This window comes from Bacillus rossius, chromosome 17 (assembly GCF_032445375.1).
Source record: "Bacillus rossius redtenbacheri isolate Brsri chromosome 17, Brsri_v3, whole genome shotgun sequence".
Taxonomy (NCBI): domain Eukaryota; kingdom Metazoa; phylum Arthropoda; class Insecta; order Phasmatodea; family Bacillidae; genus Bacillus; species Bacillus rossius.
The window spans coordinates 16,986,088-17,002,611 of record NC_086344.1 but is presented as its reverse complement, the minus strand read 5'-3'; the positions used below and the strand labels follow the sequence as shown (position 1 = coordinate 17,002,611).

The following is a 16,524-nucleotide window of genomic DNA, read 5'->3' as shown; positions in this document are numbered from 1 at the left end:
CATCCTAAGACTGCAATTGTTCAACTGTCCCCACCCCTCTACCCTTTCTATTGCAGTCCTGTTCGTGCGTGCCAAGCACACACGTCACTGACGCACGGCCTTTGACGTCAGCAGACCTACCCCCTCCCCCCTCACCATGAACCATCCACACCCCATATAGCTGCGTCATTTAGACCTGTCGCCACACGTCCCCAGCCTCTTAATACCATTTTAAGCACCTTCGACGAACATCCCGACCTCTGGTAACTAGTGAAAAGTTTCAAACAGCTCATGAATAAATACATTTTTTATTTATTTTAGACTTGCATTTATTAATAAAAAATTTACAACATTTCAAAACATTAAAATTTATATGGCATCAGTAGATTTTATCCAACTGATTTTCACATTTATCGAATCCTAGCCACTTCACAAACAAGGGATCATCTTTCTAATATATCAATTTTTCTACTTAATAATCGCTTGGGTACTTGGTAGGCTGAATTTCTTCCCCATAGAATCTGCCACGTATCGCCGAACTTCGTAAATCTTCCAAGTAGTAACATCTCGGATGGTAATTACGTATTTTAACAACACGGACTATTTATGTCAACCATTTATAAATACATACAAAATATTCAATTTTAGCTCCAAGTTTTATTACGCCTAGTTTATTTGCATCAAAATAAACAGTTTCCAGGAGTGAGTTATCTTTTACATTAACAGGCACCATGCCAGTTTTTCTGTATTTTCTGTAAAATATAAATCCAAATATAACTCCCTTTTGCTGCGAACTCCCTTCACATGACTTCCTTTAGAGCAGGAATGAATCATTCATCCACCCATCCTTTATCTCGGTGAACATAGTTTAATTATTTATTTTGAACATGGCTACAAGACTTCTTGGCTACAAAGCTACAAGCTACAAGGTTCCAATCGGCTACGTGTCTACAATACTACCAGGCTACAAGACCACGAGGCTACAAGAATACATCAAACACATAGAAAAAAATCTGGGTATAAAAATACCAACCCAGCAAATTTAAAGCTTACTGTAGAGCCGAAACATCCCCGAAATACGTATTTTATGCTTCCTACAAGACCAAGGGGTTTTGAACCATTAAATATTCAGCCCTGGCTACAGACTTGACAACAAACATTCAATGAAACGGACACACATTTGGATAAAACATTCAACTCAGTAGGATACGATATCTAGGATACATTAGCTAAAATACTAAAGGAAACGATAGAATCCAGCTCAAGCCGGCTACAATGCCTCCATCCAAATTTGGCTCCAAATGATTTTAGTTACAATGTAGCACGTACCCGCCACAATTGCCGGAAAGACGTTATTATGACTCTCCATTTTGTTAGTTATTTATTACGAATTTTACATCTTTAAGTTAGAAGTTGTACTACAAGAACCCAACCTCAGCTAGAAATTAGATTACAATAAATAAAACAAACTTTTTTATCCAAAGTATAATTTGGTTTTTCACATTTATACACATGCAGACAAAACAAGTTATTATTGTATGTAGCATACATTTCTTATTTCACGAAGTATAGACCATATTTGTTTGGTATTGGGTACATTTTCTTCATTTTTGCGAGGCAAGTAGAAGTCTTAACCTATCTACCAATAGGTTAGAATATTTCCATGTGGCATAATAAATATGATCGGCTTCTAACATCTTACGAAAATTTTCATTACTAATACTTTTAAGACCTCTAAAGTTCCGTTTTTAATACCAGCCTCAAAATCATTAAAATTGTAATCGCCACACTGACCATCATAAGCCTAATCTGAATAATTTAGTTTAATAAGTCGTTTCCATCATTTTGGTCTCAACACTTTATCACAGTATTCGATCTTGTGAGCTTCAAGTTCTTAATCATAGTCTTAGTTCTTGTAAGCTTCAGGTGAATCATAGCAGTCTTCGACCTTTCCAGCTTTAGGCTGTTCTAAAGTGCTCTCAATTTCATGGAGGCGACTAGAACTTGGTGTAATTTTTTTTTAATCCCCAATGAAAATGCTACTTTCTTCGTTAACTTTTAGTTCCAAATAATTAACAAGACCTGGGATAGTACTATTAGAATCATCATCTTCACATTTCTCGTGATCATTATAGTCGTCTAATATTTTGCTACCATTTCACTTCCTTGCTTTTATAGACACACAATTCTTAACCAGCCTTGTTTAACCATACCTCAAGGGGGGAGAGAATCAGGTTACAAACAAGTGTTTCGCGGCTGTACTTAGCCTATTTAACGAATGAGTAATGGATATTTTTATTCAAGTACCACCTGATTAAAATGCGAAAATTTCTTATTTGGTGTCAGGAATTCGCAATACAAATGGATATACCTCAATACATTCCAAGACCAATAAAAAAATAAAACTCAATAAAAGATATATGACTCAAGAAAATCTGGAAGCACATTTCACTAAATTAATTTATTAACTCAGAATCATTCCTCTAAAAGAATACAGACTTTTTTTTACTAATGTGAACACACATTTAAAACACTAATACTCATATTTCAAACACAATTCATCATATTTCAAACACATCTCAGCATATTTAAAAAAAATATCTACACAATTCACAAAAAACCACATATTTCAAGACCAAGAACAGAAGTTTAAAGTGATGTTCTTTTTTCTTCTAGAGCGACTCGTGATGTTACAATCATCTGATTTTCGTCGATGCTATTGATGTTTATGCAGGCACGAGGATTCTGTTTCTCGAACAGAGGGATCTGGCGAAGTGGATTGAGAAACTCGTTGTTAGTGAAGTTCAACTCCCCCTCCAAGTCATTGTAACACATTAACATGCTCAGATGCGCACCCGCATCTAACTTGACCAGAATTGCACACTTAAAACGCATGTGCTCATCTAAGTATTTACAGATTGACCACCGCATATTTTTCTTTGATGCAGGTAGGTATTTCGATGTAGGAGCTAGCTCGAAGTGGATCAAGCTTGTTAATGTGTAGTTGTAGTCGCTTAACACCAAACAAATACCATCCGGAGCCCTTTCATAATTAGTACTATTCCTCTTTACATATATTAAAGATGTATTCAGTAATGACATCCTCCTCTTCACGAACTGCAAAGAGTGGAACATTCGTGGTTTTGAAGGCCCTCTTGTCTTCACACGTACCCATTGGCTTTTCACAATTGCACTCAAGCACGATGTAATACTTGAGTGGACCATCATCTTCAATTTCCTCTAGAAGTTAGCTTATTAGTTTAACCTTGATGGCGTCCAAGTATGTACATGTGTCCTTGACAGAACTGGTATTATTTTCTACCACACAAGTCTTCAAGTTACGCCAGATTCCCACTTCTGCAATGATGAAGTCGTGGATGTTGGCCAAAACCCGCCTCGTGTCACCAGCTATGTTCGGCTGGTGCTTGGCTTAGGTATGACTACAGGCTTAAGCGCGGCCATTCTGTGCTTTTTAGTTGATAGTGGATCAGGACCCTTGCACACTTTGGTATGTGCTTTCAACTTACCAGCCCTGGCGAACACTTTAGCATAGTTCCCATACGAATACATTTTATGGCAAGGGTTGGGACCGCAAGCCGTCTTCTCATGATGTGTGACATGGCTGGAGTTTTCGAAGGTTTTGGAGCAGAAGCTACACCAGGTGACTGAAGTCGTGAGGGCAGCACCAGTACATGTTGTAAGATATTACCGCAATTTATCACTGCGAGCAACCATCTTTCCACACAGATAACACTGCTTGAGGTCATGCTGCTGGTTGTCAGCACACTGACGTTCATAACGGTAGCAGTTATTAGCTGCCATATAGGTAGCAGGACAGAAACGAAATTTCTGTATGGTTGATGTAATCACAACAATCTGTAGTCTGTGCTCAATGCACGGAACACACGAAGGAAGCCCGATGTACGGAGAACTATAACAGAAGTCTTAAGAAAACAATGTAGCTACCCATTACATGAAAATGTTTGCATACATAACTTCAAACCTAAAAACTACAGCTTCAACAAACCAATCCTTAAGTTAGCACTACCTTGCTCGAAAATAATCTAAAAAATCACTAAAATGTTAAAGTACTGTAACTGACAAGTTACACAGAAGTAGTCTAAAAATATTCAAAGTCCTGGTAACTGGTAACTTTTACAAAATTTTAATTACAGAGAAGCATTTAGATGAAAAATATTCAAAGTCCACACAACCCCCTCTCCACGCAAATGTTTAAGTACAGAGAAGCATTAAGCTGAAAATATTCAAAGCCCTACATAGTTACATTTTCACACAAAAGATTAAGTACACAGAAGCATTTAGCTCAAAAATATTCAAAGTCCACACAACCGCCTCTCCACACAAATGTTTAAATACAGAGAAGCATTAAACTGAAAAATATCAAAAGCCCGCACAGCTACATTTTCACACAAAAGTTTAAGTACACAGAAGAAGCTAGCAGAAAAAAATGTTCAAAGTTCTGATAGCTGACAAAATTATTTAAAAGATCATATAGATAGCTATCTGCAAAAGAAAAAATAATACATAGCATCAAATCCACACATTTACACGAAATCCAAAAATTTAACCAACAAACTACAACTAATCATACTACCCCTCAATATAACAAAGAAGCCCCTTGTTTGAAACCAACCAAACCTAAAAATTGTTACAATTTTAGCACAAAACGTAGCTCATGTGCAGGTTTTCATAACAACTCCTGAGTTTCGGTAGGTCTGTGATGTGTGAAGGGGTATCGGGTTAAAACATGTATCAACCATACAACAAGTATGATTAACCTTTATAGCATGGACCAAGTACAACCACTATTGGCTTTGACAAACAGAGATGGGGTCGCGAGGTACTTTCATAATCATGACTCATCTCTCAATAATGTCTGAGAGCCTGAGCTATCCACAACAGTCTCAAGCAATTCACAACATCGTGGACCCAAGAGTCGCTTAGCACACAGCCATTATCTACACACACAGTTAAACTTCTACATGACAATACTTGACATGGTAAATGTTATAGTTATGAAAGGAAATAGAAAAATTAAAATCTAATATTTTTTTCGGATTCAGAACATACACATACATGTGTAAAACTAAGCATGGGACTGGTTGCACACGAAACATTTTGTGTAAATAACTTCATACCTACAAATCTACATTAAATCCATAATTCTTAGTGATAAATTATCAAACCAACCCACAACACCATCAAATTAATCCGCACATTAGCATATTGCAGCTACCCCCACCACCCTTTGAATTCAATCCAACATAAAAATCACTCAAATACCACCAAAGTAATAATTACAAGTCGAAAAATTATGCATGAGTTCAAGTATGGAGGTGATACCATCCATATCAGTATAGGATCCTACACAAAAAGAAACAATTAAATGTATCACCCCGGCCAACAAATCATTTAGACCATCCCAAGACACATATAATATCTCTTATGCTGTCAGTATTCTTAAAATCAAAAGATTCTTTGTTTTTAACACCAGCTACATAGTCATTATCCTCATCATCTTCTCAGATATCATCGACACAGCCATCATCATGATCAACATACGCATCCAGATTACTGTCATATTTCATAATCTTAGGCATCGAAGCTTCTTCTTTGTTTGACACATCTATATGATCTTTTAAATAATTTTGTCAGCTATCAGAACTTTGAACATTTTTTTCTGTTAGCTTCTTCTGTGTACTTAAACTTTTGTGTGAAAATGTAGCTGTGCGGGCTTTTGAATATTTTTCAGTTTAATGCTTCTCTGTATTTAAACATTTGTGTGGAGAGGCGGTTGAGTGGACTTTGAATATTTTTGAGCTAAATGCTTCTGTGTACTTAATATTTTGTGTGAAAATGTAACTATGTAGGGCTTTGAATATTTTCAGCTTAATGCTTCTCTGTACTTAAAACATTTGTGTGGAGAGGGGGTTGTGTGGACTTTGAATATTTTTCATCTAAATGCTTCTCTGTAATTAAAATATTGTAAAAGTTACCAGTTACCAGGACTTTGAATATTTTTAGACTACTTCTGTGTAACTTGTCAGTTACAGTACTTTAACATTTTAGTGATTTTTTAGATTATTTTCGAGCAAGGTAGTGCTAACTTAAGGATTGGTTTGTTGAAGCTGTAGTTAGTAGGTTTGAAGTTATATATCAAAAGAGCTAAAATTGAATATTTTGTGTGTATTTATAAATGGTCGACATAAATATTCCGTGTTGTTAAAATAAGTAATTACCATCTGAGATGTTACTACTTGGAAGATTTACGAGGTTCGGCGATACGTGGTGGTTTCTATGGGTAAGAAATTCAACCTACCAAGTACCCAAGCGATTATTAAGTAGAAAAATTGATATATTAGAAAGATGTTCCCTTGTTTGTGAAGTGGCTAGGATTCGATAAATGTGAAAATCAGTTGGATAAAATCTACTGAAGCCATATAAATTTTAATGTTTTGTAATGTAAATTTATATATTAATAAATGCAAGTCTAAAATATATAAAAAAATGTATTTATTTATGTACTGTTTGAAACTTTTCACAAGTTACCAGAGTTTGGGATGATCGTCGAAGGTGATTAAAATGGTATTATGAGGCTGGGGACGCGTGGCGACAGGTCTAAATGACGCAGCTATTTGGGGTGTGGATGGTTCAGGGTGAGGGGGGAGGGGGTATGTCTGCTGACGTCAAAGGCCGTGCGTCAGTGACGTGTGTGCTTGGCAAGCATGAACAGTACTGTGATAGAAAGGTTAGAGGGGTGGGGATAGTTGAACAATTGCAGCCTTAGGATGTATCATTCGTAGTTATCAACAGAGCTAGTAAGATGTGTCGAACCAGCTATGAGAAGATTGCTGAGGATGAGTTCTATGCGTGCTGTCAGGAGCCTAGTGGTCAAGAAGAAGCTCTTGCGATGGATGAAGACGAAGAGTCGGAAGACATCGCAGATGTACCTGTGACCTCCACTATTACTGTGGAGGATATTGCTGCAAAAGGGGGGGGGGGGGGGGTATTAGATACTTATTCCTCAATTATCGACTTTGGATCTGTGTGATGCTTGTATAGTTGTGTGGACAGAGTAATTGATGGCTAGTATGGAAAGTACTGCGGTGCGGGGTGTTGTGAAGGGGGTCGGTAACGCCTTCTGAATGGTATTGTGTTAACAAGGGGGAGAAGATGGTGTGAAGGAGTGTGTGTTTTTTTTTATTAAATAGTGTTAAATATTTTTTTGATATTTTATTTACTTCGACTTCTTGCCACGACTTAAAAAAATACTATTTTCATTTGATATGAAGTGCATCTCGTAGTGGCAATAGGTCATGGCTTTGCTCGTAGCGACAGTAGGTAATGGCTGAGGTGAGTGTTGTAACTGCATCATATACACTATAGCGATCAGACATTAAGTTGAAACGTAAATGGTTGTGTATTGGATGTGGTCTCTCTCGTGAAGATAGGGGAACATCTAATACTGTACAAATGTGAATCGGTATTTTTGTTTGTAACATAATATTCACGTGAACGATTAAAGCTCGGTGAGTTTTTTCTTTCATTAAAAATTTTAGGGGAGGGGGGTGGATATATGGGTCATTCTATTAAAAAAAGCAATATTCAGATGGAAAGAATCTTTGGAATAAAAGTCATATTTATTTTGTTTTTATGGATTGATATTTTTTTACTTAGCCTTCATAACAAAATAAGCTTATGAGCAATAAATAATTTCACTATTTACATACAAAAAAATTATATTTTAAAAATTGTGTACCAGGACAATGACACTGCTGCCAGGACAATGATAACAACATACAAAAAACTCTGATAGTCCTAGCACATCCATGAAATAAAATGTAAATAAGTTATGTAGGTACCTACTAAAAACAAGAATTAGTTCATCTCATATTGGACTAAAGATATATGCTTGAGTATAACAGTAAATACATTGAAAAGCAATAAAATAAAGAGTAATACAATTTCTGCATTTCAAAACGGAAAGTCCCTGAATGTGAATTGAAAAGCACGATTGCCACACGGTACTGGATGTCCAGTCTTCTTTTTAACATTGTGAAAGGCGTAACTCAATATGTCTTTTTCTGGGGGGCCATTTAAATGTTGAATTGAGTTTGTTTTGCAGAATCACCACATTTACTTTCATCTGTAGTAAACTGGCCATTCATTTTTTGTGAGCCAAGATAATATCCATGATTGCATCCTTCATATGTGGGACATAGACAGCTTAGTGATCTAAAGTGTAATGTTTTTGGTTCATTGGAACTGTGTGTCACTTGATGAACCTTCATGGTGCCTTTGAAAGGGATCAATGTCTTCTTAGACAGGAATTTTGAGTGAATGGAATCAATAAATTCTGATGTGATCTTAAATAGAAGGATGCCAGGACATTCTTTGGTTGAACTATCCAAAATGGTCCATATTTACAAAATGTTGCATAGCATACTTTGTAGGGCCCTTCAGTCCCTATCTTTCATGCAAAATCTTCATTGATTCGCTCAACAGTCGTTTTTGTTTTTTCACTCCCAATCTTGTTATACAATCTTTTTTACCTGGGCAAAGGCTACTATTTTAATCTTTCTCAAGAAACTTAATAATACTCTCCTGAATTTTAATGGCCTCACCCTTCACTTTTCTTTAATAAATCAAATCTCTCCGATTATGATTGGCAACAAAACATTTGTATTTCAAAAAAGTTTTGCTTTTATTCAAACACATGTATTTTTTTATTACTTTTCCAGAGAGTAGTTTGATGAAAAGTTGTTTCAATTTCACACTCTTAATTAGATCATAACTGTCTTTAAGCTGTTTTTCTAAGACATTACCAAAAATAAGCCTTTTTCTGACTTCATTTGGAACCTTCTTACCTCTCAAGAGCTTGCTTGCTTGCTTTACTACGTTTTGCCCGATCTCGACTAACCTTTCTTCTACCAGCACTTATTTTCTTATTTGTATTAAGTGTTGTGGTACTGTTTGATGGACCAGGAGCAGGTTCAGGCGGGTCATCTGCTTCATCTGGTGGAATGTCTGGACATGACTGGCCACTGGAATTATATTTGTTTTTTCTGTAATGTTTAGAATTTTCTTTCCATTTTTTGTGTGTGAATCTCTGTTCTCTCATTGTCATTTTGCTTACAGGCTTGACAATTCCAGTTTTCTTTTGTCTCTCCTATTTAGCATGTCTTTTTAACTTTTCTTGTAACAATCGTCCTGGGTCATTTTTTATTCTCTCTTGGCGCTTCTTCTCTGCAAGTCTTTTCTTCAATAACCTTTCATCATTTGATTGTTTAATTTTACCCATTATGTTTGCTGCTCTTCAAACCTGAAAATATTTAAATATTTTATAATGCATTTACATAGTATGTAAAGAACAGATGAGTATTTCAAATGTGATTGTGACCTGTTCAACAACAATATTAATTAACATATCCTAATTGGTTTTAAATGGAACAGAATTAAAAATGACACAAGACAATAAATCGTTCAAAGTACTGTCGCAACGACAGCGCTGTGAATAATTAGCTATGATAGTGCTTGTCACATGAAGTAGTAGTACTATTTTTTTTCACTATGACCTAACCTCTATTAATTTCCATTTCATTACATAGTTAAGCTTAGTAAATATATTGTTGAGTTAAGGCAAGATAAAAATAGTATTTACGTGTCTTTAAATAGGCATAAAATATTTTGCATTTTGAAAGCCATAATTATTTTAGTCTTCTTAATATCTGGGAAATAATGACAATTTCATTTATAACTGTATGAATATTGACATCTGTGATAAAATGTGGTGGTGAACAAAAATCACGAGATAAATACTACCTAGTATGCAAATAACATCATTGTCCTGCCATGTTGTCATTGTCTTGCCTCATTATAGCCAGGACAATGATGACCAAGACAATGATGAAACAGACTTTAAAAAAGTATATATTGTTCCCTCCAAAATTTTTGAGGTTAAATATTATATGGCCTGTTTATGACTGATATTACACACTTAAAAATAAAACAAAAATTATTTTATTACATTACCTGTGGTAAGACTCATTGCCCAGGAAAATGACTGTTAAAAAGCATAAACACTCACACACTTATTCTTCTTTGTCAATATAAGAATAATTTATTCCAAACAATCTTCAATGGACACATATCCTTTTAGTTGATACTTACACCAATATATGGCTAAATCCTCTCAAATTGTGCTAATACCTATCTTTGCTAAAACGAATGAATCAAATGATACCAGGACAATGATGATATTCTTGGAGACAACTATTAAATTACAATTACAGTAGTCTTCTGATGTGGCAACACTTACTCAATTATTACTAAGTGATAGTTCTAAATCTATAATATATTAATAAAATTACATACATTAAAAAAATTATTTTCTTTTAAGGTTAAATAAAAAAAATTCAATAAAATATGACCAGTGACAGCCAGGACAATGACTTTTTTTAAACATAAAAACTATAAACAAATTTAATGTGAATATATTTTTTACATGTTAATGTTATTTTATATAGTGAATAGGATGTTCATGATTGTAAATTTTTTGTAATGGTTTTATTTAATCTGAAGAACCACATAGGCCCAAGAGACAACAATATTGCTTGTTTTAATAGAATGACCCATATACCCCAACATTTAAAATATCTGCTTCCGTGCAGCTCTTGTAAACACATGTACGCAAACATGTTCCTACTTAGAAGAGATACTTATCTACTTGTGGGTTAGGACTCTGAAAAATTTCTGGTCCGCTAAGATGTTAATAAATGTTTTTTTTAATTATCATTACTTTAACTATCGCATCCACAACGATAGTATTCATAACATATATTTTAGTTAAAACCTATAAATTATAAGACTTTAAGAAAAAATGGTGGTTACAACAACAAAATGACTGGATTTTGTGGATTTTTGCCTATAAGGTTCATAATAATGTTGGTACGGGATAGGAACTCGACCTTACATACACTAACGTACTTTAGAAACCTACACCCATTCATGACATCCATCAGATGAAATAAAGATGGTGGTCTCTACTAAATAAGATGGCTGCCTCCGCAGACGACAATGGTACCTATATATTTATTATTTTAATAATAAATTATTTTAAAGAATGCGGTGTAACGAAAAATTGTAACAGGTATGAGTGGGGTGTTCGATGACGATGTCATTGTAACAGAGGAGTGGGGTACTATATGGTGTATTCATAATGAAGAGTGGGGTGTTCGATGCGCAGGTTTTTTAAATAAAAGTTTATTAAATAATATATTTTTTAAATTTTATTTAAAATGTTTGATAATTTAATTTTTTATAAATTTTAATTTTTTTTCACTAACATCGAATAATAAATAAAAATTTATCACTATGGCAGACGAAACTCAAAATGGCGGAATGATCTAGAAAACAAAATGGCGGATAAAAACAAAATGCCCGCCGGGGTCAAAGGTCAAGGTCAAATCCAATATGGCCGCTGGAAGTGACGTAATCCAAGATGGTCGCCGGAAGTGACGTCATCCAAGATGGCCGCTGCGGATTCCCGGATCCCCCACCACCCACCGGTGTGCCAGGATGAACTATATATACCTACTAATTTGCAGCAATCAAACATCGTTAGTTGTTTACTTAATTATTTTTAAGGTATTATTTTTGTAAAAGAAACCAATAAATAACTTTAAAAAGTTAATACACATACCGGTGTACACAATGCAGGCATAATGCAGTTTCCTCTATGGAAATTAAAAAAAAACCTCAAAGAAAAGAAGTTAAAGTTAAGCTTACCTATTTATATAACATGTTAACAAAACAATTCAAGTACTTGAAACGGTATGAAATACCTTTAAATTAACATTTTCAGTTTTCATTGAAACTAAACTTTAAGGTGCATTCGCGTTTCCCAAATTCAATACTCTAAATCCCATATATTAGTTTATTGTGGGGATGGGGATATAGCCTACCTTTAGAACCATAACACCAGAGAAATCTTAAAAATGCCAAGACATTTACATTCAATATATAAAAAAAAATTATTTTCACAACTGTTTAGTGTACACTTCTGTCATTTCTAGGTTTTATATTCCAACTGTAGTTTGTGGGTGGATATGTGCTGTGTATGTGCAAATTCAATTTTGGATTATTCTTTAATTTTTTTCTGCATTCCATTACAAATTTTTATAATAAGTACGTAAGAATCAGGGGGGAAATTGTTCCATTTGCACGCAAAAGAAAAAACTGAGAAAAAATGAACCTAAATAGAGAGTAAATTTTTTCATGGAAAAAACACCCACACTTTTGATTTATGGCAATCACGTAAGCAAACTTGTTTACATGAAAGTCTAGCTGGGGTAGCTAGGTGTTGCCTTGTGAATCAAGAATATCACTTATGTGGACAACGCAGGCCTACACAAATAAGTAAGTAAGAGGTATGTAGAATGAATGGCCTTTGTGCAAAATTGTTAAAACAAGCAGACCCTAACTTACATTTCTAATTAATCAATAGAAACAATAAATGGGTAAGTTTTCAATATGCACATGTACAGTATAAAAGTACTTGTAGGCCTCTAACTATGTAATAAACCAATAATAGGACTCCATGCTTGATAAAATATATATGAGATTTTAAATCAACATAACTTATAAATTCGAAGTCTTATGATTTAATTGTAAAGAAATTGTTGTACATTTTATTACTGTAAAACAAAAACTAATGTGAAATATTCACGGAAACAGCTAAAATTTAGGCTTGGTGACTTGGTAGCAAACTGCTTGTTTACTGTAGTTCAATCTAGATAGCACAAACTTGCTAAGTAGTTTTATGTTTTTGGTTATCAAATTGAAGCATTTTTTGTGAATAAAGTGTAGGTTCCTTATTTTATTACTTTTACAAGAACAAGAGCAATTTTGCAAAGACTGAAATTATTAACGAAAATTATAAAAGCAGATATATCCAACATAGTAAACAACAGCCTAAACACAAAGATTGTGAATTACACCTACTATAGTCACAAACTTATTATTAGGAAAAGATTTTAACATTTTAAACACAACAATGATCCTTGAATCATACAAAAATTTGAGATAATAGGCTATACATTGAAATACCTTTCCATTAAGTTCAGAACTTGTATTTACAAGTACTATATGGCTAAAACATTATTATAGTTTAATATTCACAAACAACTTTTACTGCTTATTACTGTGAGCAAACTCTCTCATGGCTTACGCTGAAACAACTATATTCTAACTAGACAGAAGTTATTTTAAATGTCAAAGAAAATTTTTGTGAAAGTGGTTTATTGAAAAGAGGAATTTAAAGAGCATATTATAAAAGTATTTTTGGAATTTTAATTTTTTTTCGCAAATACCGCTACACTACATATTTACCAAAATAATTGTTGAGTATGCAAGTAAACATTGTATTTTGACAATTGTGGATAAAAATACTTCCGCAATATGAACATATAAAATAGTCAAACATAAAACAATGTAACAAATGTAGGGAGTGTGCAAGTGTATTTATTGCAATAATATTGTTATAGCGGTAGGCCTATAACTTACGTACTTCTTTGTATTTTGTCCATATGCTGCAATTAGATAGTTGTTTATATTTATTACCATTATTTAAAAAAATTATAATGGACCACATTACAATAATCAACACTTGTATAGTGAAATTTAAGTCTTGAACTACATTTTTATATTTCCTACACAGTAAACTGAAACCAAAATAGAACTGCAAAGGGTTAAGTTCCATTAAGTTTTAATTCTTCAGCTTAAATGTGGGTAAACATATATGAAATTTTTTCGTAAGCCCAAATTAACGAATTACTTGTAAGTAATATATAAGTATTATAAATATAGCACATTATTTGGTCACAAATGTACGAATTAATGCTTTTAACCTATAAACCCTAATAGACCGCAGTAAAATTTAGAAGTAAGTAGTGATTAATCTGAAACTTAGAACAAAGCAAAAAAAAAATATCATAATTTAATAGTTCATTAAAAGTAACTTACCGAGTTAAAGTTATTATGATTTCAAAAGTAATATAAGAAATGTGAATAAAAGCAATTCTAAATTAATATTGATAAAATAAACCAACCTGAACTGATTTGAAGATAATTTCACTACAAGATTGAACAAAGAAAAAGCACTACCAACATTGTAAAACAAAGTGACGAAAATGATAAAAATATATAGAAACAGTTCCACCTAAACTACAAAAATAATTATAAATTAGTGAGAATTAAACATTTTTAAACCACTGACACTGATTAGGGGTGGGTAAACTAAATTCCTTTTAAAAAATATGTTATTGCAAATAAACTAAATTTCTCGTTTGTAAATATTTATTTTTTGTTCTATTGCTAGCAAATTTTATCATTGAAATGTTTGGTAATTTAAATTTATTTTATAATTTTAATAACACTATTTTAATAATTTGAAATAATCTAATATGATTTAAGGAATTTTTGTAAATTTTTATTTTATTCATACTTATTATAATACCCAGTAAATTTCACTCCTGGAATATGAGCAACTGGGGAAGCCTTCTTTTCACAGACGAGAGAGCCAAAACCCGAAGTTCCCCGAAGTTCATGTTATTTTCCGTATCTTTAATGTAGCTATGTATCCTAACCAAATCAACCGTCCACAATGTTTTAAAGTATTTATAATGTAGCTAACCTAACCTAATTGACAATTAGTATCCTTTTATCAACACCGCCATATTTATTTACAATGAACAAAAAAAAACCGAAGATGCACGATCGGGTGTTTGGCTCTCTCGTCTGTGAAAAGGCTTTCTGAGCAACTGTACATTTAAATCTTATTATCCAGGGGTGCCCACAAGGGGGGGGTAACGACGCAGACAGCGTCATTAAAATTTCAGGGGGGGGGGGTGGTTAAAAGACGAGAAAATGTATATATTATTTACATAATTATAGCTTCTAATGTGAAAATACGATTCTGGTGCTTTGATAATTGAAAGGGATCTTGTAAATCAAATTGGCAACCCTGCACTTTCCTCAACAAAAGCAGTTTGTCATCTGTCAGTTCAGGATGGAAATATTACCTGATATGACCAAAATTATTATTAGAAAATCAGTTTTAATTAATGCAAAGTGTGATAAAATATAATACTAAAAAGGTATAATATTATAATATAATTGAGTAAATAATTTAGAAAATGGCATAAAAAATTCGGGGGGGGGGGGCATCATTAGTTTAGGGGGGGGTGAGTCATAGTGTTTGGGGGGGGGGGGGGGCACCAAGGGGTGGGCACCTCTGTATTATCTGAGGTTGGTATATGAGATATTCGGCCAATGTTCGAGTGCAGACTAATGCAAATAATAAATTTGATTTCTCACTTCCTCTTCATAATATAACCTTTAAAATCTTAAAGCCCTCTTTCATATTTTATGTGATGAAAACAGTAGGACTGCCGGTAGTTTTACTAATCAAGCGAAATTACTCTTAAGTCAACCAGTTCATGTTTTTGATGCTACAACTCTAGAGAAAAATTTCCAAAGGGAAATTATCTGTATTGTTTTTTTTTTTGCATAATTATATACCTCTGTGATCCAATAAATTTTGAGTGTATTGTGATATTAAGAACATAAATTACTTAAAAACATATTTAAAAATGATTGTCATATAATTTGGTAACTATTTTTTGAATAAATTATTTTTGTATACTTTCTGGCGTGGCCAATCTACGACAGAGTGCAAAGCATGGTGGACTTCATTAGGTTGCTTTGCTGATGATAATCTTGTCGCGTTTTCATGGCAAAATCTCTGTGGAAGAGCAACCTTACATTCTAAGTGGGAGTGGACTGTCCGGCCCAGAGTGGCTAATCGAGGACACACCTGCACTGGAGAAATTTTCTGCGAAAACTTACCAGACTACTGGTTGCCCACATGTTGAGGGCCAGTGGACATGCCCTTATGGCGACTAAATTCGTCACTCTGATACACAGGATGGATATATGACTGGGTTGTATGGTATTACTCAAAGTTCTGTAGCCGAATGTCAAGATAAAAGTTGTTAGAGTCTTTGGGTCCATAAGAATGAAAAACAAAGTTTAGGATATTAAATTGTTAGGATCTATGAGAATGAATGTCAGGCCTTGCCAGTGGCCTGTGCTGAACTAGAGATTTTTTAAATTTTTTAAATTATTTAAATTAAAAATATTGTTACCAGTCTTTATATAAATAAAAAAAAGGAAAACAAAATTTGTACCAGTAATTTATGAATTAAGTCCAAATTGGTGAAAAAGAGTCTTTAAAACACGTGTAAAGAAACACAGCACAGGATGACCTTTGGTTATGGCATTGTTGCTTCAAGGCATGATCTGGCAGCTGTGGCATGTCATGGAGAGTACTGGGACCTGGAGTTCAAATAATGCTTAAAGTAAGTACACCTCAGAAACCCCACTCCCCCTCCTGGACAAGAAAGTGTTTTGGGCATCCATGCACTAACTCTGGCAGCAGGATCAGTACACATTCTCCCAAAGTGG

At 33.9% G+C, this 16,524-nt stretch overlaps 1 protein-coding gene across 1 annotated transcript in view; it reads right to left on the bottom strand.

Annotated features, from left to right (window-relative positions):
* LOC134540949 (uncharacterized) overlaps positions 1-15,927 on the bottom strand; it is a 30,191-nt gene extending 14,264 nt beyond the window's left edge. Inside the window, exons 1-2 of the mRNA XM_063384037.1 lie at positions 15,907-15,927; positions 14,109-14,159 (exon numbers count right to left, since the gene is read on the bottom strand). Coding sequence (XP_063240107.1) covers positions 14,109-14,159; positions 15,907-15,927 — 72 coding nt within the window. The remainder of the gene's footprint in view (positions 1-14,108; positions 14,160-15,906) is intronic.
* Between the last annotated feature and the right edge of the window lie 597 nt (positions 15,928-16,524).